The sequence below is a fragment of the Hesperophylax consimilis genome, chromosome 24 (assembly GCF_061612785.1).
Source record: "Hesperophylax consimilis isolate HC1 chromosome 24, BYU_Hcon_1.0, whole genome shotgun sequence".
In the NCBI taxonomy this organism is placed as follows: Eukaryota; Metazoa; Arthropoda; class Insecta; order Trichoptera; family Limnephilidae; genus Hesperophylax; species Hesperophylax consimilis.
In genome coordinates, this window is record NC_142859.1 from 25,744,618 (window position 1) to 25,771,392 (window position 26,775).

Sequence of the window (26,775 nt, forward strand, 5' to 3'; positions counted from 1 at the left end):
TGTCCGAAACGTTGGCTAAGGAAGGAGTTAGCGCAACACGGCATAACACCCCAAAAACAAATAACAAAAATAGAATAACTTTTAACTTACTACAATACAAAATAATAAAATACAAAGAGAGTCAGTTGTAACATAGGCAAATTACTCACATTCATATATAGGTATTATAAACAATATCAGTACCTATAAAAAAGCTTGATCTATTGACCATTTTTTAATTTTATTTTTTAATTCGGGGGTGCAATTGATTGAATTTTTATGTCCTTTGGAATCTTATTAAATATAGTAGGCACAAGATAAGAGAAAGTCCGTTGTCCGTATTTATTTATCATTTTCAAAGAAAAATAAAACGGTCTCAACTGGGAATCGAACCCAGGATTTCTGTCTTATCGGGACAAAGCCTCTAACCACTTGGCTATTGGGACCTCGTTATTTTATGTAATATCTTTTTTTGTAATTCAGTTTTTTCAGTATTAATAATTCGTTTAGATTTATTAGTATTATCTTCTTCTTCATTGATTATTATACCAATAAATTAATATTGATTGAAAAGATGATATTATATCCTTCTTGTACCTAACTTCCATGCAGTTAAATAGATCTGACAAATATCTATCTATCTTAGGCTAACTTCAAGTGATCTAGATAGAAGCGAGTGTATGAAAGTCCTGGTTTGTTGTATTTAAAGAGGATTTTGGAACGAGTGGCTCTCGTAGGTATATGTAAATCAGGGTTGTCTATAAATGAAAAATAAAATAAAATAAATGAAATATAAAGGATTGTTTTGACGCAACTTAAGACCTAAGGTCACATCTTACCTTGTAGGTAGGTACGTAAACGTTTCATAAATATATATATATTTTTAAATAATAAAGAAAACTAAAACCCTAAAAGAAGTTCGCCATCCCGTTTGCTAATTTGCAATAAAATTAAATCTCTCATCTCATTCATACTTTTGAGACATCGTATAAAAATTAAATTTCCATCTCTCAGATATAATCCAGCCAAAACGCTTGTCGTCGCTAGGTAGTATGCTTATCTCCCTCGCTCTCGTAATAAATTTCCCAGATTAGGAATGGTGCGTCTCTGTCTAACGTAAACAAAGCCGGCACGTGAGGAAATTTACATATTTTTATCTCATTTTAAATGTTCGACATTTTTAGTATTCGAGTGTGACATCGTCAAATAAAAACTCGTAGGCGGATTTGAATTGGATGGGTACCTACTTTTATCGAATTGTAAAACTGAACCAACACATGTTTACCTAATCAGAAATGCTGTTTGGTAGTGAAATAATTCCATCGTTATTTTAATAACTACGTGCACATTTTAAACAGATATATTAAGGCGATGCACTACGTCGTGTAATATTTTCAATCGAGCCGGTATTAATAACACACCTTAAGTAGATGGCGATAAGGTTTAAATTCCCGCTTAACACCATCCATCTGTTTTGATTTATGCAAGAAAAAAACATGGCCAAAAAGTGCCTTTTATTTTATTTTGTGGATGTTCAGGCACAATTATTTAAATGTTTTTCTATCATTTTATAAATAACTTAATTCGCCACATTATACAATAAAACCATAAGCGAAAATGGGTTCGTAAGTAGGAGAATTTAAACTTTAAAGCAGTTTTCATAGACCTAATACATTATTTTTTTCTGGGCTTATAAAAAGACTTATCTAAAAAATACTCCATTATTTCAAAGGCCAGGATGTATTCTACTCGCAGTATTTATTTAAAGCATCTGAAAAATTTCTATGCGACCAAATTCTCAAACCAAAAACACATGATTTTGCATTACTACGTAGTGCATCGCCTTAATTGGTAAGTTCGTCTATTTGGAAATAATAATACTAATAACATTGGATAACTTACATAGCGCCGCTTTTGTGAAAAAATCTTGCAATGTATTATAATATCTTTGATATTAGTTTATGGGCTTAACCATAGAGCGCGTTAGTTAACGAGAATAATTGGATAATAAATTAGATGAGAATCTCAAGGTTGGGCCCCAGATTATTCCAATCGTCTGCTAATCAAGATATCAGAACCTTTGTTAATCTATCGCAATAAAAGTGTTGTTTTGAAGCCAGAGTTTTATTGATTAGAGAATTAGTGAGAAAACCCCGGAGATACAACTGGTATGCTTAAGAGAATCTTGTAGCCTAATACATATCATAGATCATACAAATCTATATTATCTGCCTGTACAGAATGTCAATAAATTGTAATATAATATGTAAGTCCATTAGCAGCATAACGTTCGTTGATCAAATGCATTGTGCATATAGTCTTGTATTAGTGATCAACGAACCGGTGGATTCAATCTGTTGATATAAATTGATAATAGTTTGACTACCTGTAGTTAGTAATAACATAGATCATTGTAGCGAGGTGATTTTCCACAAAAACGGCACTATACAAATCATCCAAATTTTATTATTATACATATTTACTCAGTACAATGAAGATATATAATAAAAGGGAGAAAGAGTGATGTCAATAGAAGCGAGGTTAGCATAGTTAATTAGTGAAGTTCTGATGGCCAGGCTCAACTCTCACATAGATAATCTCTTCTCGCAATACCAGAACAAGACATGCACACCAACTACTAATACCAAAAACCAACACATCCTTTGGACAAAAACACTACAGATTCCAGGCTATAAAACTATTCAATTCACTTCCAACACAATATAAAACATCTAATCTTACAGAATACAAAAAACACATATGGAACTGGCTACAATCCTGTTAATATTTAATTTTTTATATTTCACTTTTTTGGAATAACTATGGAAAAACTACTGTTATAACTATGGAAAAATCGATTTTATATTTTAAATTTTTAATGTTTCTCTGTGTAACCAACTCCACTGTATTGTTTTAGAATTATATAACTTTACAATTGAAAAAGTCCTCCACAACACAGGTGAACTCCTAGCGTGGAGGACAATATACTATACCATTGTTTAACAAATATATTAAAGAATAAATAAAAAAATAAATAAAAATAAAAAAATAGATATAGTAATAAGGCGTAAAACTTGCAGAGGAAGGAACTAAGGTAATTGAATTCTGTGACAGAAATGTGAACTCTCTGAACAAGAGTTCCAATTGTTCTCAACCGTCTGGAGTCATTGAGACTATGGCATCCCCAATCGGGGTATGTTCTGAGGGTTCCATGACAATCATAAATCAATAAACCTTTGAAAAGTGTAAGTTTTTTTCATCACTCTTCAAAAGTGTTATTTCTCTGCTTTACTTGCAGATTTCTGTGTTGGGATCTCTTTGATAAAGTAAAAGGTTATTTTACTATAATTGCGTTTATTTACGTTACAATAAATAGGTCTGGATTTAGCTTCACTGTTCATTACCACATTAGGGTTGGTAATTCTCTGTTTCTAGAAGCTTGTTGTCTGTCAATAATATCCCACAGGCAATTGCTACACTCTAGCGACATCTGTCGGACTCTGGAGTAAGCTTTATGACTAGTGCCACCTATTGCTTGAATACCCAACTTATTACCATACATCACAAAAAGTGTTTTCAATTGTCACTGTTCTGAGTTGTTTGGTACCGTTGTGAAGCTGAAAGTAGTGGGGTATGGAAGAAGATGGGTAAAATTATTTTTAAAAAGTACCTGGCTATTAACAGATTAAAGCCATTTCAAGCAACATTTCAATTCTAAATGGTGGCATTTCAACAGGGCGATATCTCGTTAAATTTCGCTATGAACGTGGCGTAAATAAACTATACCTACCTATATATGTAGCCAGGATTTTTTAAGACGTTTTTTAATTGATCCGCCCATCTTTAATTTAAGCTTTGTTTTGATTATAATTCGTACAGTATAAATAAAGGTGAGCCGCCACTTGCCACCACTGCACGCAGCCTCTCCTGGCTCCGCTCTTATCTTTGGTCCAGACACACAGACGGCAGCAGCTTCTTTATCCTTTTTCTCCCTTTGCCCCGCAGCGGTCAGCAGACACTCTTACCTCTACAAGTCTCGTCTGTTGCACCGCGCCGCACAGGGCACTTCTCATGGAAGTCATGTATATTGCTGGGAAACTGGACGGGATTAGCTACTCAAAGATGCACTGTTTTGAATACTGTTATTTAGAAAGCTGAAAACTAAATACTTACAACAAACAAAACGTTGTCATTAAATTGAATACCAGGCACATACAAAATGTCAACCTACGTGATATACCTACTCGTAGATACTAATATTCATGAAATTCAGTTTAAATTGAAAAATTACCTTAAACTACTATAAGAACGGACTGTTTTACAAAAAATACCTTAAACTACTATAAGGACGATTGTTTTACGAAATTTGAGATAATCGTCATATTTCAAATTAAATTATCAAGATCTGTGGAGCAATTGGCCCATAATTATATAATAACAGAACTTGAATATGACATTTAATAGAACTTCAAATTTGATGAATTGTTCATATTCTGAGCAACAATAGAAAATAAGAGTAATTATTGTTATTATTTAAAAAAATATAGTTTTCTGTTTACGATAAATCTTGCGTTTTTATTACTAATTTATCGTTATTATTATTTGCATTATTTTATTAGGTACCTACTCATAGTAGGTAATATTTCAAAACATCAAACACAAAAGCCTTGTTTTTTATGGCGAGGAAAAACTATTATCATTTTAATGTCCCAAAATGTAGATAATTAAAATTCTATATTTAGATATTGTAAAAAAAATATGTGTCGGTACCAACACTAATACATCTGAGAATTTCTGAATATTATTATATCAGTTAACATATTGTTCGTATTTTAATCAAGTAACAAGTTCCATATTGTGAGTTAATTCATTCATATAATTCTTTTTTTTCATTCAGATCAATTTGGATAGATTGAAGTGCAGGCAAATGTTGGTCATAGTTTTTTTAACAGTTGTAACTACATAAATATTAAAAAATATTAAATAAAATCATGTACAAACAATACATCCATGTACAAACAATCTGTAATTATACCAATATTTAAAACCGGCAATCCGGAAGAACCAACCAATTACCGCCCTATTTCTTTACTATCAAACATTGCAAAAATATTTGAAAAAATTGCCAAAAAAAAGAATAACTCAGTTCATAAAGATTAATAATATAATTCACGAAAATCAGTTTGGATTCATGGAAAACAAAAGCACAAAAGACGCCATTGCTAAATTATCTAGAACCATACAAGACGCTTTAGACAAATCATTAAAATGTGTTGGTATTTTTGTTGATCTCCAAAAAGCCTTCGACAGCATATCTCATGTCAAACTAATACAAAAATTAAAGATCGTAGGTTTTAATGACACAGCATTAAGTTGGCTAAAAAGTTATCTTCACCAAAGAACACAAGTTATAAAAATTAATCACGCATCTAGTCTACCACTCACAAGTGATTTTGGGATACCACAAGGTACTGTTTTGGGTCCTTTACTTTTTATCATGTACGTAAACGATATTTTCAAACAAAACCTCAGTGGAACAGTTATATCTTACGCAGATGATACAATTATCATAATTAAGGGTAATGACTGGAAAATTGTAAATGAAAATGCAAATAATGACATCCAAATCCTAAAAAACTGGTTCGATACAAATCTACTTACAATTAACGCAAAAAAAACAGTTTATATACCATTCACAATAAATAAATTCAAAACTAACCCCAACATTCGTATAATAATACACAACAAAAAATGTAACAAAGATGTTTGTAATGAATCATGTACCATACTAAACCAAACAACTGAAATAAAATACCTCGGTGTAATTGTAGACCAACATATGAAATGGAACAGACACATATGTGAACTTGTTAAACGCATTAGAAAATGTATCTATATATTCATTAGATTAAGAAATGTTCTCAAGCTAAACAACCTGAAAAAAGTCTATTACGCACTAGTCCAATCATTACTTCAGTATGGAATCATTGGGTGGGGAGGTGCATATGAAAAATTTTTAAGCTCTGTTAAAGTGGTACAAAAACTAATTATCAAAGTAATTTTGAAAAAAAAACCAACTTTCTCTTCAGCATCATTGTTCAAAATTTTCGAAGTACCAAAAATTGAAGACCTCTATAAAAAAGATGCAATATTACAAATATATAAAGAAACTGTAGTAAAAAAACTTAAATTTAACTCATCCTTAAGGCATAATTTTAACATCCAAATTCCTCTATTTTCAACACAACAAATGCACAATAACTACATTTACAAAGGCATAAGATATTTTAATAGTCTTCCCGAAGAAGTGAAAAAAATACCAGATTTTATTTTATTCAAAAAGAAGGTCAAATTTATCTTTAAAAAAAAATTAATATCACCTATCAAATGTTATAACTTCAATTCATGTTACAACCAAAATTAACGTCACAATCCTCTTTTAAGTTTATATTTATTGTACTGTAATAATGTTAATTACTGATATAAACATGAAATAATTGTCAAATAACTCCTACGCCAAGCTCAAGAGCTAGCACTCTTCATTGGAGTAGAAATTCAACAACATATGTTTTACACTATTTTTTATTATTACCTAATTTTATGTACAATGTAACAATGTTATAAGTTAAACAATAAAAAATAAAAAAATAAAAAAATAAAAAAAAATAAATAAAAATAAAATGCAATCCAAAAACTGAAAAAATCGATAAGCACTCCTTTTCAGTACCTAAGTAGGTAATTTATCAAGGTAGTAGGTAGGCAAATATTTCAAGGTATTTAGAACTAACTCTTCTAAAAATTATGCAAGTACCTACGTAAAAATGTAGGTACCTTTTTGTACCTCTCTATAAATCGAAGCATTAATTAGGTGACGATATAGTACCTAAGAGCTTCTGCAAAATGTTTAAATAGTATTTTTACAATTTGTTTTAAGTGGGTATTATATAACGCTTTTAAAATTAAGCCTCGTTTAGAGATTAAAATAATTATTATTTTTAAGTAGGTTCTTACTAAAATAACTACAGTGGCTGACTTGGCTTCGCGTTTTGGTCCCACCCTTATGTCGTAAGTTCAATTCCTCGGCTGACTAAGTCCTTCATCACGATACAAGGAACATTTTCCGCTTGCTGTGGTGGCTGTAGTGTAGTAGTAGTAGTACTTTATAATGTGTTTTTAATACTATTTTTCATGCACTATTCATGCAATAATAATAACCTAAATATTTGGGCGCAAAAATTTAGTTTTTAAAATTATAATTGTGAAGCAAATATTTACTTTACCAATTTTGTTTTTTGAAGCCTATTTCTACATGAAACCACTAAAAAGTAACATTCCCGAAAAATGTAAGTACCTACCTTAAAGGCACATTTTACATTCCAAAACACAGTCATATTATTTTTGGATACAAAGTATTATTTATACGTTTCATGAAAAGGGCAATTTAAATCTTCAAAAAAAAATTCCGATATCTCCATTAATTTTTTTGGAGGAGTTCTCTTTTTTGTATTTTACCTTTTCCTATTCTATCGCAGCCTGCAATAAATAATTTTTTTCGCGTACGTGCGAGTGTGATGCACATATTTTGACATGTCAGTCTGCTCATAAAAAATATTGGGCGAGTCCATTCGTAGCCTCGCCCCTCAGAAACAGGCTGGGCGGGTACCCCTTCTCCCCCCCTGCCCCAATAACCGCCCACCGCCCTACTGGTATACCCAGCCACCTTACTATTGTATAGAATGTTTAGGAGAGTTTCTTTAGAAGGATCGCAGAATGCTTCTTAGAAAAATCTTCCGCCGATAAAAGCTCCGTTGTAAACGACGCATTTAATGAAAAGAGAAATTATTTATTTATTTACATTGTAAACATGTGATATATATTTATAATAATTTAGACTATTATTAAAAAGTAATTTTTGTTAAACAAATTATAAAATAGAACACATGCAAAATAATACAAATTGTTTAATTTATATATAGTTATGAGGTATGTTATTGTGGCCTTCTTGTAGCTAAATTCCGTGCAGTTGAACTCTACTGCTATTTCTGAGAAAGTATTGCCAACTGCATGCAACACGTACAAGCGAGTATCTAAATGATTTTATCCCGATGTTGCAATTGAAAAGAATTTTAGGCTAAGTAAAACAGGGCCGTTTATAATACCTTAACAATTTTAAAATTCTGACGGAGCTGCTATCAGTGGCCTTATATAAGAATAATTATTTTATTTTTTCTCCTTTCATTAAAGATACCTACATAATTTCAGTTGTTTGTGAATATTGCGTAAAATTATTCAGATTCAATGAACTATTTATTTTCAATGTTGGAAACAATTTATTAATAAGGTATATATATAAAAAAAACGTTAAAATAGGTACCAAAACTATTTTAGTAATTTGTAATCTCTTATTTATTTTGTTTAAATGTAATACTTTCAGTTTTACAAATCCTGCAATCTTAACATCCCGTAATTTGTCACGGCTTTGCGCTGGACATTAAATAAATATACTAGGTATTATTTATTTAGAATATGAGTGCGTCGGTGCGTGACGTAAAATGGCAATTTATTTGATCTGTGACTATATTCTTACTCTATAAGACCGTTTAATGCTCGTTAATATTTTTCATGCTCATTTATCATTTTGTGAAAATGATATCAAAAAATATACCTTTGAAGGTGATTTACCCTGCTATTCACAAATTTGTTTTAGCTATGGTTATGTTTTTATGTAAGTCGATATCTAAGTACCGGGGGCGTACGAGCAATCCATATCAGCTGAAAAGCTATGCTTGTCTAAGAAAATAACAACTTCAACTAGTTTATCTGCGTCTTTTCAGATATGGATAGGTACATTCCATGCCCATGGGTATATAGGGTAGTACCTACCCAACAAATAAAATACCCCTAAATTTCGGGGTAAGAAATTACTGCTTTGGATATCTAAATTAAGAAAGATTACCTACCTACCTATGTTCTTAAGGCGATGCACTACGTCGTGTAATATTTTAAATTGAGCCGCTATCAATAACACCCCTTACGTAGATGGCGATAAGGTTTAAATTCCAGCTTAACATCATCCGCCTGTTTTGATTTATGCAAGAAAAAAACACGGCCAAAAAGTGCCTTTTATTTTATTTTGTGGATGTTCAGGCATAAATATTAAAAATTTTTTCGAAAATTTTATAAATAACTTTATTGGCCACATTATACAATAAAATCATAAGCGAAAATGGGTACGTAAGTAGGAGATTTTGAACTTTAAAGCAGTTTTGTGGGCTTTATAATAGGCCTTTTGCATTATTTTTTTCTGGGCTTATAAAAAGACTTATCTAAAAAATACTCAATTATTTCAAAGGCCAATATGTATTCTACTCGCATTATTTAATTAAAGCATATGAAACATTTCTATGCGACCAAATTTTCAAACCAAAAACACATGATTTTGCATTACTACGTATGGCATCGCCTTAAACTAAATAACGATTGGATTTTTACCAATGTTCTGTCACAGGAAACTAAATGGAAACACTACAGAGCTGATTTATAAAACTATAGTTGCTCCACATTTAGATTATTGCTCTACTATGTTGTATTTGGCCAATGAAGGAAACTTGAACAAGCTAGATGTTATACAGAATAGAGCTATGAGATGTATACTAGGAAAAGGAAAATACGCAAGCATAGATCAAATGACAGAACAGCTAAATTGGATTTCTATAAAAAAGAGACTATTATTTAATGTGTTAATTTTTGTACATAAAATCATGAACAACCAAATGCCAAAATATTTTAAGGATGAAATTGTTTTTAATAGTTCATAATTACGAAACCAGAAATGTAAATAGGATTAGATTGCCACATATGAAAAAAACAAAATCACAGAACTGCCTAATGTACAAAGGACTAAAAATGTATGATGAAATGCCTGAAAGTCTGAAGAATGAAGGAAGAATGAATGTATTTAAAAAGAAATGTTATATTTATTGTAAAAATATGTAAAATTACAAAATGAAATATGATCTTGTTTATATTAGTTTATATTCAAATGTATAAACTAACTCAATAAATAATAAAAATAAAAAAAGGATAGATAGATACGGGCATAATGTTATTCTCACAGCTGCCTGAGGCAACGTTTCTTTAACTATCAATCTGTTTATTTTCAGAAAAGCTTCGGCTCTCCTTATGCGTGGGCTGCGGGGGGCAGATCCACGACCAGTACATCCTTAGGGTGGCCCCCGACCTGGAGTGGCACGCCGCGTGCCTCAAGTGCCAGGAGTGCCGCCAGTTCCTGGACGAGTCCTGCACCTGCTTCGTCAGGGACGGGAAGACCTATTGCAAGAGGGACTACACAAGGTATACCTTATATCTATACTGTTGCTGTAACAATGGTCATCTTTGAGACTGTCAAGGAAGACACTGTGTTTTTATTTACTAAGGCGATATATCAGTACATTCTTCTTCAAGGTAGTTCTGTTAGCTCCAGACCTGGATGTCGAACGTGCTGCTAGTTCCTGGACGAGTCCTGCACATATATCTCATCTGCACGTAGGTGGATACATTCTCATTCTCAGGATGACTCATGACCTGGAAAGACATGTCGAGTGTCTCAGGTGCCACAAATAATTATTTACGTTTTTTCAGAACCTACAGCCATATTATATACATAGTAACTGTTGCAATACATTTGTAGGATGTATACTATTATATTAAGGTTCTAGGACTATTCCTTGAATGATACTCCGTGATAGAGTACGTACTTATTTATTGGTAACCGAATACAGATTTAACGGATGCGTGTTTACTACTTGCGATCTGTGATGTTAGAGGGAGATCAAACTAATACGCGGGCTTTTATACTACAGGGTTTTCCAATAAGAGGTGTCATCAATGGTTTCGTTGCTTGTGTGGCACGTAGCTCCGTCTTGTTGAAAGGATACGTTGTTCAGATCAATACCATCCGACTCCGGCCATAAAAAATCATTAATCATCTCTCGATAGCGCAATCCATTCACCGCAACTGTTGCTCCAGCCTCATTTTCAAAAAAGTAAGGTCCAATGACTCCGCCGGACCATAAACTGCACCAAACAGTCACATATTGAGGATAGAGAGGCTTTTCAACAATAACTCTTGGTTTTTCCTAGCCCCAGATGCGACAATTTTGCTTGTTGACGAAGCCATCGAGGTGGAAATGGGCCTCATCACTCAAGATGATTTGCATTTGATTCGCTCAAGTGAATTTTAATAATTTCAATGCGTTGTTGAAGCGTGTATTGTATAGTTCCATTTTTATTAATGACGTAGTTTTTACTTGTCAAATGTCGAAAAATGACAGCTTCAAAAGTAACATCTACCGAAATAGCTGGCTATTCAAAATAACACCTCTTATTGGAAAACCCTGTATCTATAATATATCTTTCTCGCTCTACACTGACGGAGTGAAACTCCTAACTTTTTGTTCCACAATAATAACCTATCAATTCTTAATACCACGACGTAATTAGATATGTAATAGGTATATTGCTTTTTCTTCTATTGTTGGTATGTTTTTCCAGCGACTGTTTATTACAACTTTGTCCTTAACTAAATTTTCCATTTAATAAAACTTCTCTTTCTTCCACGACGATCCGGTTGCGAACAATTTTAAATCATAGGTACTAGCTACTTTCCGAAAGCTTGTAAAAATTATGTTTTCACTTCAACGTTTTAAATTGACACTTCAATGATATTTATTTTGCTGAGTTAAAAATCAACCATAGTCAAAATAGATATTTTTTTAATATCATAACAACCCGATAAGGTTGAAGAAAATTATTTTTGGTTATGCTAGCGCAGACCTGAGAAAAATCACAGCATATTATAATCGTAGGATTTGTGAAGGTGAAAGTAATTGTAAAAAATATATTTTAGACTTTCAAAAACCAATATTGTCAATTTTAAAGAAGATCTCAAATTTTCCAGTTAAAAATTTAAAAACGTAAAATAAGCATTTCGGATATAGAATATTTAATTGATTACTTAATAATATAATATTGGCACTGACTTTAACGCTTGTCTGAATTTAATCAGTTCCAATTTTGAAATTGAAACAAATTAAACAAAAAACGTTGAACCGGAGTACCAAATAGAATCACAACAGAAATAAGTATTTTTTGACACTATTTGCCTTTGGAGAAAAAATTGTAACATGTGTCAACACTCAACCTGGGTAGGTACCTACCCCAAGAGTATCAATTATTATAAATGTTATTTTTCGAAGCGCTGACAGATAGCTTTTCCATAAACCTTAACTTTGAATCCAAGGAATTGGTTTATGCTTAGAACAATACGTCATATGAATTTAATAAATGTCCAATTGATATATTTTGTAGACAATGTAGATATTATTATTATTTGATGGAACTGTTACCGGTAAGCCGGCACCGGTTACCGGCTACCGACTCCCATTGTGTCCGCACCCTAACTGCCGCGCGATCAATATTTCCGTCTCATGCTCGCTTTTATGACTCGGTATTGCCATCCCCCTCCGACGGTCCACAGTAAGGGGAGAGTGCGGTTATTGTAATCAAGGTAAAAGCATTTCGCCTTTGCACGCAAGGCCTGTCAGATCGCCTCAACTTATTGCGATTTTTTTAGCCTGAAAACTGGATTATATTGTATTCCTTTTTATCAGTACTTGCGTATCTTTTACCCCTTTTTAATTCCGTGTACCGCTCGCAATTAATTAATAGATAAAATGTGTCGTAATTAATGGGTTGAAATTTTTAGATAAATGACACGGGTGAGTTGATTAAGTGAGGGTTTTGCAAAAGATAAAAAATTGAAAAACATCATCTTTATTTTAATTGTAGGTTAATTACTGTGTCTCAAATACACCTTTGCGCTAAAAAAATGTTATTTGTTTGTTTATCAGCATTGAGAAAGACATACACTAAGGACGGGTTGTTTCGGAGAATTTGAACAATTCATCAAATTTCAACGTTCATTTTCAAGTTTTGTGAAAGATTTTTCCAAGTTCTGTTTTTATTTCAGTTTTGTCAAGCAACTAGCCTACAATGATATAGTAACAGAACTTGAATAGGACTTTCACAAAACCCGAAAATGAACGTTGAAATTTGATGAATTGTTCAAATTCTCCGAAACAACCCGTCCTTAGGCTTTGAAGTTCACATCATAAATACCTACTGAATCTACGGTTCGTTAAATTGAATATTACATAACTATTAGTTTTATGAACAGAAGACCTCGCGTCCAAAAAATATGTAACTAATTTTCATAATTAATTAATAAATCAAAATTTCAAATTTGAATGAAATTTGTATGAAATTTGTATGATTTTATATGAAATTTGTATGAAATTTATATGAAATTTGTATGAAATTTATATGAAATTTGTATGAAAGTTACTTAAATACCTAATTACTTATTTATCAACCTAAGGTATATTTTATGTTGTTACTTAAATATTTTTATTTCAATTAAAGAATTGTACAATTTTGCCAAAGAAATGCCACTATCTATATTAGATACAATTCTTTTTTCAATCTTCAGGTAGGTACCATAATATTGAAAATCTCAGTTAAAGATAGCCATCTAGTCAAAGTAGGGCTTGCTTGAATAAGGTAGGTGGCACATTGCGCTATAATGTATCATGGCTTTACCTATTTGATACACTACCAATGGGAACGTATGGCGAGCGATATGCTGAAATAGAAAAAGCAACGAGAATATAGCGTGGTCTGTCACAGGCATAATGAAGTGGTTGCAGCAGATTTTATAAATCGGAAACGGAACGTAGAAACATATTTACACACCGGTGAAATGCCAAATGGTCTATTTAAAGCAGGGTTCAATGATATTTCATCAAAATGACAATTGAACAAACGTTTAAAAAGTGATAAAGAGTCATTAATAGTGATGAAAAAAAACTGCGTTGCAGGAGTGCGCTACTCAGTCTATAGAAAATATTAAAAATCATTTAAAAAAAACTTCATATATTTAAGGCGATGCCATACGTAGTAATGCAAAATCATGTGCTTTTGGTTTGAAAATTTGGTCGCCTAGAAATGTTTCAGATGCTTTAATTAAATACTGCGAGTAGAATACATCTTGGTCTTTGAAATAATCGAGTATTTTTTAGATATTCTTTTTATAAGCCCAGAAAAAATCAATGTAAAGGCCTATGAAAACTGCTTTAAAGTTCAAAATCTCCTACTTACGAACCAATTTTCGGTTATGATTTTATTGTATAATGTGGCAAATTAAGTTATTTATAAAGTGATCGAAAAAAAATTAAATATGTATGCCTGAACATCCACAAAATAAATAATAATAAGGCACTTTTTGGCCATGTTTTTTTCTTGCATAAATCAAAACAGGCGGATGATGTTAAGCGGGAATTTAAACCTTATCGCCATCTACGTAAGGGTTGTTATTGATAGCGGCTCAATTTAAAATATTTCACGACGTATTAGTGCATCGCCTTAAGTATTAATCAATTAGACAAAGGGGTCAGATATAACTTTAAATAACAGTAATGCGTCACTCCAGTGGGAAAAAAAGGAACTGTATCTATAAGTTTTGTATTTTTTTGTAATATTTATCTTCTTTGGGGTAGGAAAAAGATGTCATTAAATAGTCGATGCTTCCGGTATTGAACTCCCCTGCCACAGTCCCCACCCACCAATAAAGTTTCAATCAATATGTAACGGTATGCCGCCCGCGCTACCTACCTAACCACCCCTGCTGAGTACCTACCCCTGCACCCATCTTTACCCCCATTACCTTCTCTTTACAGCCCTGTTGCCTGTACCACTTTTTAAGGGATGCTATTGCATAATATCGTATTCTACGTCTACATTTAAATTAAGGAATGGGTATAGGTACAAAAATGATAAAGTAAAGTTTCCTTCAAGATACAAACCTTAGTAGGTCACTAGACTTGTAACAAAAGATTGAATATTATTAGACACCAGTGCACCAGAGCCGCGAAAAATCACGGGATATCAGAATTTTCAACAGATCGGTTATAATTTTAAAATACAATGATTTAAATAATATTATGTTAAAAATATTAAAATATGCATAAAAATTATTGCTAATTTATTAAAAACCTCTTAATCAGGTTAAGAACGGGTTTGCAGAAACAGAATTGGACGGAGAAAAATGATCATGTTAAAAAAGTGATAGCATGCTATTTACCTGATAAAATATTATTCATTCAGAATTTATCGAGAACACGTGTTTTTTTACTAAAAAATATTATGACGGAATGCGACAATATCAGTAGGTATGTGAATATCAATATTTGTATGAACAAGTGTTCTGCCGTCCTAATTAAACATTCGTTTTTGACTGATAATTTGTAACGAACTCTATCAATTCATTTGTTGAAGGCCTGCAGTCCCGTTTTTAACAGAAAAACGAATAATTTGAGCAGATTTTTAAAAAATAAATAGTACTTCATATTAGTAGGTTTTCTCCATATGATGTTTCCTAATAAACTTTCAGTAAAACACGAAAGTGTTATCGCGATGTCAGAACACGTGTTCATGCAAATTCTAATATTTCCTCATTTCGTCATTTTAAGAGGATAAATGCAGGTGCATGAATAAGTACGTCTTCCGATTTATTAGGAAAGTACGTAAAGTTTAACAGGATATGGCCCGCAATCCTGTTTATAACCGGATTTTAATAAATAAGCGATACTATTTTTCACCGAGTAGATAGGTTGGTATCTGGTACTTTATCGCTTTTCCGAATTCTTTACACAATCAGTTCCAATTTTGAAAATAACGCTTGAATTGAAAGCAAGTTTGAGTTCACTGAATCAGATTTCACGTATGACTAACGAACTGCACAGACAACCGAATTTAGTATGATTGAAATTACAATTATATTTTAGTTAACGAACGCAAGAAATTAATGCAACTGAGATATAGATACCTATTTTTTTAATTGATATACTAAACTAAGCGAATGCTCTAATTGTGGCGGTAGAGCACAATTATAAAATAATATCTACAAATTGGAATAAAACATAAAATCATGGAACCAATAATAACAAAGAAAAAAAATATTAATGAGAGAAAAAAGTTAGCAATTAATCTTGAAAAAACCTTATAGGTCAGGTACTCCCAACCGTCTGGAGTCAGTGAGACTATGGCATCCCCTAGTGGGGTAATGTCTTGAGGCTTCAGGTAGGAAGGAGATAGGGAAAGTAAGAAAGGAAAGTTCCTTGCTATTCTGAACTTGTCAGCAAACACGACTGAAGTAATTTCAAGAAACATTTCAACTCTGAATGGTGGTCTTTCACAAGGGCGATACTGAGAGTATCTTCCAATCTAAAACTTGCCGCAAATACACTAATTATATAATATTATTAATTAATGAATTATGACATTTAATATCTATAACGTTTAACTATCCGATCCACCACTGTCTATGCGTGCAAGTCGAGTAATGACTCGGACGACGAGAGTGCTGGGAGAAGGAGGGAAGGTGTCCGGCAATCCAGCTCTACTCACGCTCAACACACGCCATCACGAGAAATCATGAAGCCCCTCCGAACAATCGTGATTATTATACGGCCATTCTGGCGTCTCTTGGGGTTTGAGAGTGGTAGCCATTTTCATCTTAATCTAGAGAGAGTCATGAAATAAGTGAACTTTTACGACCGTCGTTTCGTTGGACAGGGAGAAACAAAACCTGACAAATAGTCCTTAATTTGTATTTCTTCTTTGTGAGTTTTCTAGCGTCCAGCTTTGGACATAGACCTCGCTCAAAAGCTTCCAGTTTGCCGATTATTGGTGCTCTCACGTATCATTAAAAATATATTTTGATAAGATTTTAAACAACCATACCTATGAACCAAGTTGTTGACTTATTGTTGTGAATGGATTCTTGAAATAATGACTTCTTCTTCACAACAAAACACTGTTGTCTTTATTTAGACTAAAAAATTGTAATCAGGAACAAGAGTCTAGGGCGGCCTGGAACCAACGTTATTTCTTTAGTTACCCATAGTTACCCACCATGGAGGTGCGATCCTATACCTTAACAACATCCATCGGATAAGTACAAGTATATAACCTCCAAGATCTATCTAAAATAAAGCCATATATTTTTACATGTAGCACGAACTATCACTGATATCTGCTCTGTTTTCGAAGAGTTAATATTAAAAGCAGTCATTTTTCTTCTAGTAAAGTGGACAGGCAATAAATGTGGAGATAAACCCGATAGAAATGTGTTGTGAGCATATCTCTGTACCCGAAATAAGATCAATTGTTACTAACTTAAATGGAAGATTTTCTGTTCAGCGAATGAAACTAAAAGAAACCCACCTAAGTAGGTAGGTAGATTTTTATTTGAGTTTATTAATAACAGTTTACTATTTTATAGGGTTGCATAAACCAACGAAGATTTCACATAAGATACACTTTATATACAAAAAAAAATGATTGAAGGAAAACATGGAATTAAAAGAAACAGAAAATCTTAAAAAATAAAAGCACGTGGATAGATAAGGAAAAATTAAACAGTATAACTATATTACATGCATCATAAAACAATGTTAACAAAATGATCAGATAAACAAATAATGAAATAAAAACTGCATAAATAAAATGAGATCTTACACACAGCAGGGGTAGAGTGTTCGTAATATACATTTTGATATAAGATTTCCTATTATGCACTAAGTGAATTGACCTGAGGACGAAATATAAAAATCATCGTCTGTCATTCTGAAAACTTAGTTGTGTGTAGTTAGTTTTTGTATAAGGGATGTGGAATAGTTTATTCGGTCGTGTGTTTCGTACTGTGGAAATCAACATTTTTTTACTGTCAACAACGTTGATGATAATTTTTAATAAGAAAATTTGGTAAAATTATTTCATCCATCTTATTATTGATAATCTAAGGAATCTTTTATATAGTTGTTCGGGTGTAAGATGGACATAAAATCTAATAGTATATTTTTGGAATTCCTTCTAACCTTCAATGTTAACTTTGTATTGCGAAGTCCAAATTACTGATCTAAATTCTGATATTAAGACATATACTATAGTACGATGATTTGAATAGTAAAGTCACTCTTACGATGATTATTAGAAGTTTGTAGGCCATGTCTCTGATGATATTTATATGTGGATTGAAATACATTCCGAAACCAATTTTTTTCTCAAGTCCCTTATTTCTTCACATCTTATGAAAAACTTTTTTTTTTGGTATATTCTCGATCTAGGTACAAGAGTTTTCCTGTTCCTGACAAAAGCGTGGGTGGGTTTTGACTTATGACATCTGCCCCGTGGGCCAGTGGTTTGTTTAGTGTCTCGTAACGCTTCCGTCCCGGGTTCGATACCCGCACAACTGTGCCAACAGAGTAACTCGAGAAGCGGACCACCGGGACGAATTAACTGTATGTGTATTTAAGGGGTTGGAAAGTGAAAACATCCCCTAGATACTGGGTACGAGAAGAGAGATTTTTTTTAGATACAGGGTTTTCCTATAATAATAATAATAATAAGTATATAGTAATATTTTTTTTTGTCTAACAAATAGATATTATGATATATAAGAGGTGTTATTTTGAATAACCCGCTATTTCGGTAGATGTTACTTTTGAAGCTGTCATTTTTTGACATTTGACATGTACAAACCACGTCATTAATAAAAATGGAACGATACACGCTACAACAACGCAGTTATTGTTGAAAAGCCTCTTTTTCCTCAACGTGTGACTGTTTGGTGTGGTTTATGGTCCGGCGGAGTCATTGGACCTTACTTTTTCGAAAATGAGGCTGGAGCAACAGTTACGGTGAATGGATTGCGCTATTGAGACATAATTAATTATTTTATATGGCCGGAATTGGATGGTATTGATCTGGACAACGTTTACCTTCAACAAGACGGTACTACGTGCCACACAAGCAACGATCTTTTACGATTGAATATCAAAATAACACCTCTTATTAGAAAACCCTATACATGTGTGTAAATTTTAGTTTTGTTTTCGGGAATGAATTGAAAGCTAAAATTAACTTCTCGACATCAAGCTGAAACTCGGCACTTTGTCGATGATAATACATTTTATCGTCATGAGTTTCATTGATAAAATGATATTTTCATTATACTATGCAAAAAAATATACCAATTGTTAACTATATCGTCGGTAAAGAGTGAACAAATTGAACACTCGACTATTAAACTCAATTTGTGAAAAATGTTAGTTAGCCGCTTCTCCGACAATATACTGAAAAGGTAGGTCAGTAATTGGTAAAAAAAAATTGTATCTTATTAGAATTTAATTTAAAATAAATTGTTATATTAATATATCGTCTGTAGGTGGCTTCACCACAATTATAAAATGCCTTTTTTATATTCGATAGGCTTGTTTTGTTTTATTAGAAAATGTTTTTAAAAATAACCTGTTTAAAAATAAATACTTTTTTAAAATTTAATAATTATATTATTGTATAGATCCTATATAAAAGAAAAACAACCTTTCGAACACCAGACCCTTTCCGAGGGGCTAGATGTGTCAAATCAAAAATGAACTTTATATCATTAAAGTTTGCAATACGGTTGGTTTATTCTTGTGAAATGTACTTAACTAGAAAACCAGTTAAAGTATTACCTATTTTACAAATACATTGCATTTCACAAAATAATATATAATAATGAACATGTATTACATTTATATAATTATACACAAATTTCGACTACTAGAATACGGACATGTGTCTAGTGTGCTAGTCGAAAACCATTTAAAAAACTGTATAAAAATATATTTTAATAATAAAGGAAAGAAAAAAAAACTCTGAAATGTTTCAAACGCAAGCGATTTTGCAAATTTTTTTATGCACTTTTTCAAGGCGTACAGGTTTAAATCGCAAATTAAAAAATTCCAGCTATGGCGAAATCAAATGCCACCAGCGTACAATCGGTTTGTCGGTAGGAAAAAAATCTTGTCACTGGTGCATCAAAATTTTAAAATGGTGTACTACAAATTAAATTTGTTTGTAAGTAGTTACCGCCAGACACCAATTAGTATTTCTAAGGACAAGTGCTTAAATAGAGATAGCGCGAGGGTCAGAAGACAGGAAATGGCAGGAAGGCAGGTAGATAGTTAATAAGGTACTTGTTGTAGTTGAACTTGTTCTGGTTTTCGACCGGAGACAGGAGCTAGACATATCAAACTGAATAAAGTTCTAATAGGGGCTAATGAGCTTTTTCATACTGTACTAGATGCAGTGGCGGTTTTCTCTAAAGTGCGTTTGTGCGGCGAACCCCCATTAAAAAGATGAGAAAATAAAACAAACTTGTTTTATAATAATATAAGCACATTATAGATAGCACGCTATTAAAATTTCGCCTTCAAAACCCGCGCCACCGAAAAATACGATACATATTCCAACTTTGTGCGAGTTGTAATCCGCGCCAAACTCTTCATACAAAAGAATTTTAGCCGGTACATACCCTATGACGGTGACATATACAAAATTTGGTCTTTCTTTGCAAAAGTAAGACAAATTGTGTGCGCCGAACACGCGTTATGTTATCACGTGACCTCCGAACATTGACGAATGTAACCGAAGAAACCCGAGAACTTCGCGGTCGACGTTTGAACTTTGAACCATAGGGAAGCAAGTGTTATTTTTTATGTTATATTATGGTATTTAACTTTGTAGTCATTTTTGTACATATTTTTGTTTTCTTGTTTCTGCATTTCTCCAACCGTTTGCTTATGGCATTTGCAAATCTACTACCTATTGAAGTAGACTTAGTAAATTTATTTCGTGCCACCTTTATTTGTTTTTTTTTTAATGTTTTAAATATCTATTATATATTCTACGAAATTATTCTTCTCGAAAAAACAATAATAATTAGCAACATACATTGAGTGCTATAAAAACATTAAACAATTTAATTCCTATAAAACTTTTCTCATTATCTAATATTTGTGTCTAGTGTAAAGTGATTTAAAAACAATAATATGTAGGTACCCCTCCCACTAACTTTATTTAAGTTGTGTGACTGCTGCCGTATTCGACTATTTGACGAAGGACAACAGTAAGTAAATTTTAATTAGATATGTTTATCTTCTCTTGAATTTCTGAACCCCCTGTTAAAAAGACCACGAACCGCCACTGACTAGATGCCAACAGTCGTCGACTATTAATCAAATACGTAGATACATAATTGCTATTAATAAGTAGCGAAATAAACACGCGATCCTGTCCGGTTCGTACACTACTTACCTAAGCTGCATCATGCATAGCTGTACGTAGCAATGCGTATTATGACCATACTTGATCCAGACGGTTGGGAGCAGTTGAAGCTATTGTGCGGCTTTAACTTTGAAAAAAAATTCAAGGCACCCTCTCCCTATAAATAAATCCTTTAATTAGGTTCCAACGTTAGTAGAAATTCCAAAGCTTGATAACTACAGATAGTATTACGCAATAAATGGTTGCATTCCCCAAGATAATATAGTCAAAAGAATCAGATACTTGAGAAGAGTATGAGGCAGAGTATGAATGTGAATGAGGCAAGAATTGAGTGCAAAGACCGAGTTATTTAGCGATCGAACGTTAGTTAGTTATTCACCATCTCTTTAGTCAATGTGATTAAAATAATATAATAAGTTGTGGTAATTAGAGATACCAAAATAATTTTTTAATAAATTTTCCAACCCCTTCTCCCTTGCCCCCTCCCAACCCTAACCCCATAGGGTCAAACCCCCAATATGAATGCTATAGATACGCCCTTGATAATAAAGCTTGCTATTTGAAAGCGACACGTAAACAGTACGAATCCCTACAGTTATCACGTGAGAACGGGCCGTTTCTACGACTCGTTCTTGAGTTTAACAGCTCGGCTGTGGAAGGATTTGCTGACATCTGGGTTTACTCCCTCCCACAACGGTTCCGTGACAATCAACACACCTTTGAAAAACGATATAAAGTCATTATAAGCAATGAAAAAAACTAACCTAACCCATTAAACCTATTTTATTTTCATCACTTTCCGTGGCTTCATATCACTTGAGTTGTCCGGTTACACCTACAACCTGTTCACTCCGGTGACCGGATAAATCATCAAAATGATAATTCATCACATCTTTAAAAAGTTATATAAAGTCATGGAAAGTGATGAAACAAAAACATTATTAACTGGGTTAAGTAGGTTAGGTTAGGTTGGGTTTTTTTTATTTTTTTGATCGTTTCTAATGACTATATATCACTTTTTAAAGGTGTGTTGAATTGTCACTGTGTTGTATTATCATGGAACCGTTCAATCCATCCTCTCTTCAAAAAGACCTACACACAGCATCCCCAAAATTGACATAGGCCTAGAGGGAAACTACAGGGTTTCCCAATAAGAGGTGTTATTTTGATATTCAATCGTAAAAGATAAATGGTTTCGTTGCTTGTTTGGCACGTAGCGCCATCTTGTTGAAAGTAAACGTTGTCCATATCAATACCATTCAATTCCGGCCATAAAGAATCATTAATCATCTCTCGATAGCGCAACCCATTCACCGAACTGTTGCTCCAGCCTCATTTTCAAAAAAGTAAGGTCCAATGACTCCGCCGGACCATAAACCGCACCAAACAGTCACACGTTGAGGATAAAGAGGCTTTTTAACAATAACTCTTGGGTTTTCCGAGCCCCAGATGCAACAATTTTGCTTGTTGACGAAGCCACCGAGGTGGAAATGGGCCTCATCACTCAAGATGATTTGCATTTGATTCACTCAAGTGAATTTTAATAATTTCAATGCGTTGTTGAAGCGTGTATCGTTCCATTTTTATTGATTGCATAGTTTCTACTTGTAAATGTTAAAAAATGACAGCTTCAAAAGTAACATCTACCGAAATAGCGGGCTATTCAAAATAACACCTCTTATTGGAAAACCCCGTATTTTCCTCAAGGCCTCGTGAGTAGAGTTAATGTAAACAAAATGATAATTATTATTATAAATTAACTTCCTCATTCTCTACGGGAAATGGCATTATGGTTCATTAGTTATGCACATCGGCGTGTTTACAATATGAAGTAATAATAATTACCGAGTTGCGTGCAATATTTTTTAGATGTTATTTATTTCGTTAATTATAGTTGTTATCAACTTCGCAAATCTTCCGTAGGTAGCCACCATTGCCTACCTATTTTTTTAATGGGTTTCATACGCAAAATTAGGTCAGTTTCAAATAGTTAGGCAGAGCCACATGGAGAAAAATTAGTACGCCTTTTTTTATCAAGATACTTTTAAAAATATGACTGCATGATCATTTCCTAGTAAAATATTATTAATTAAGAATATATCTGAAAACGTTTCCACGCAATTGCCCTTATCCAAATAAATATAATGGAAGAGATGCGAAACTATTTTTATTTTGAAGAACACATGTTCCGACTTCCTCGCTTGTTGTGAATTTTGTCATCTCATTCGTTATAGGCCGCCGGATACGTTTTTAACCAAAATCATCAAAGATTAGTGATCTGTAAAAATGTAATCAAACTAACGCAGACCCGTGAAATATCACGGGATAGCCTGAATTCTTGACAAATCAGTTCCATTTTTTTAAATTAAAATAATTTATTTTTAAAAATATTGTATATTGGATAGGTATTTTATCTAGGTTTATTCTTCACACGATTAAATCCAATTTTGAAAATGACACATATTGAAATCCAATTTGAGTTCATTGAACCAGAATTACGCAGGATACACTGACAATCGAAATTAGTATGTTTGACTTGCTCAGACCCATGAAAAACAAAATGTTCATAATAATAACCAAATAATAATGTTTTTTTGTTGTTGACAGATTTACGTTTTGACGTTTATTATTAGTTTATAATATCCCATGTACAGGTAAAATTGTGGAATTGCGCTGTTGCGGAAATAAACACAAATTACCCTTGAGCATTTCTATGCTCCTGGCATTTTATTCCTATGGACAGCCTTACATTTTGACGTTTATTAATTATACCTTCAGCAGACCTGTGAATAACCAAGGATTGTCTGAATCCTTTTTAAAGAGTTTCTGAGTCTTTTTAAATGACATTAAATTCAAAGCAAATCTTAGTTTCAGAGTTAATTGAACCGAGTTTCAACCGACAATAGCATTTATAATAATGATTTCTGATACTCGACATGCATTTTAGTTTATTCCATCCGTTTAATACATTTCGTGCCGTAAACCTCTCACGCGTTTAATTTCCGTTATGTTTATCATTTTCATTAAAATGTGATGTTATTGCATAGGACGCACAAAGACGAATGGAAGTTTTATTCTCACAGCAACTAAAGGAAGCTCTTTAATTATTTCTAGAAATCTATTTCGTTCTTTCTATACGTTATCAACATAAATGAAGACGAGAATTCTTTACTTAGGTACTACATATCGTGCCCCTATCTTTCTAAGGCATTTTGACAATTAAAATAACGAATTACGTGACAAGTCGCACCTATTTTATCGATGTGTATTTCGCATGTCACGGAGTACGAGACATGCAACCATTCTGAGTACTTACTTGAATTATATACCTTAAAAAATAAGTTGAGACAACCTGTAATTGATATCCGTCATAAAAAAATAATGTCTGATCTAAAACTACCGCTACATTCTACTTCGAGTACTTTTGGTGATATTTTTTAAACTTTTAAAGTACTGAATAACTTTATCGACTGTTCTTAAATGTTAAAAATACCCTTGTCCCTGTTAACTTTACTTGACTCCGCCATCTTTTTCACTGTGACAACAATCGCACTAACTGTTATACATATAACATATCACTCCCCCTAGCACGATTTTACCGAATTGCCAATAATTATACAGACTTTTTCGATATATTTAAAATCTCTCCGTCCTACATCAAAGCAAAAATAATTAGTTGTGAATATAACTGATATGTTTTTGTATTATTTTTAAAATGATAAGTCATTATTGTACTGATGTGTTATTTCTGCATAATGTTTGTAAATTTTCAACTCCTATTATATTTGTAAAATCCCTAAGGGCGTGAACTATATAAAACATTGTATCTACATGCAAAATATTAGGGTGATTTTAAGTATAGTAATGGCATTTTTTAGTCCTTCTCGGTAGTCCTAGATCGTCCCGCGCTGAGGCGGACTTAAGTCATTTAATTATATTTTATATGTCGTTTTTAGTGTTTTTTGTTGTTTGCTTTTTTCATTTACCTCTTTCAGCCAAATTTTTGATCTTGATTTGTACTCATTATCTGGGTTGTCTCATTATTTGTATTCATGATCGTATCTGGAGGAAGGATGTAGTGGAGTGTTGTTGCAAAATAAATGTAGTTTCTTTGTCCGAATGTGGTTTTATAACTTGAAATTATTTATCGCATTTTGATTCGATTCGTGGTCTAGTAGAGGATTCCATATTTTTAAACAATTTCAATAGCAACCTCCACGGCAACATATCTCTCTGAATCCTGCATAAATTTAAATTCACAATGTTCACTTGCGTTATATTATTCTTCTTGTTAATTATTACAGTCGTTAAAATAAAACCTTTATTTTTGTTTGTTGTGCAAAATGCAGTAATTTTCCTTGCGAATGCAGCTTGTAAAGGCTGACTTTAACAGTGCTAATTGTTGTTATTCTGCGTTGTTCGCTTAAAGTTGTTGATTTAAAAAATTTACTGACTTTTATGGTACAAAATTTCTGAAACAGTAGTTGGTGTAACTAATTATTTAAAACAACGTAATATTCCTTAGAATGTTGTTTAGTTGCATTGTGCAACAACTTAATTAAAATATTACATTGGTTAGCAAAAATAAACCCCAAACGTTTGAAAATTAACGCCCTTGTCTCTGAGGTTAATTATTAACGTTAGATTAACGTATAAGATAAAATAACTACATAAATATACCTGCAGATAAAAGGTACTTAGTTTAGATTCGAAATTCATGAAACTTTGTGTAGGATCTTTACGATTAGATAGAAGTTATACATTCCATTTTATGACATCCGACTGATTTTTTTAATTTGATCCAAACCATTGGTTATCATTTTACTTATTTCACTTTGGGAATTCAACAACTGAATTTTATAATTTTTAACATTATTCCGAAATTCCAACCAATTATAGACTTGTTTAACACAAACACAAACTATAATTAATTAGAAGAGAAGATGTACACAAAACATATTCACAACAGAAAAGTCATAACACAAACAGAAAAGTTACTTATAACATGTCAGGAAAACACTCTGTTATATTTATTCAACTCGTAATTATAGTTTATTAAAGCAACAATTTTGTTTACAGTTTGTTTTGCGTTGATCCACTTTGAATATGATGGGAGAGAACTAATTTATATTTTGTATAACATTGTTAAAATTTTGTCTTGTAGAATTATTGACTAAATATTTTATTTTCTTCCATTTCAGATTATTCGGAACAAAATGCGACAAATGCGGTTCATCCTTTAGCAAAAACGACTTCGTAATGAGAGCCAAAACGAAAATCTACCACATCGACTGCTTCAGATGTTCCGCCTGCGCTAAGCAACTCATTCCAGGTAGGTACCCACCTTACCAGCGAATTAATTAATCGCTATGTATTTTCTGTACCTTCCTAGACAAAACAACATTACTACCGATAAAAATGATCGTATATCCGAAAAGTTTACATCCAGTCTAACCGAAATAACACTCTTCTTGCCATTAACACCGAATTTATTTGAATAATATACGTATGAAATCAATTTTCTGCAAAAATAATGAATGCGCTTCAACAGTCTATTACCAGAGG

The 26,775-nt window shown here is 32.6% G+C and overlaps 1 protein-coding gene across 1 annotated transcript in view; it reads left to right on the plus strand.

Moving 5' to 3' along the window:
- tup (LIM1_Isl and LIM2_Isl domain-containing protein tup) overlaps positions 1 to 26,775 on the plus strand; it is a 111,420-nt gene that overhangs the window by 56,481 nt on the left and 28,164 nt on the right. Inside the window, exons 2-3 of the mRNA XM_089646570.1 lie at positions 10,143 to 10,332; positions 26,412 to 26,542. Coding sequence (XP_089502696.1) covers positions 10,143 to 10,332; positions 26,412 to 26,542 — 321 coding nt within the window. The remainder of the gene's footprint in view (positions 1 to 10,142; positions 10,333 to 26,411; positions 26,543 to 26,775) is intronic.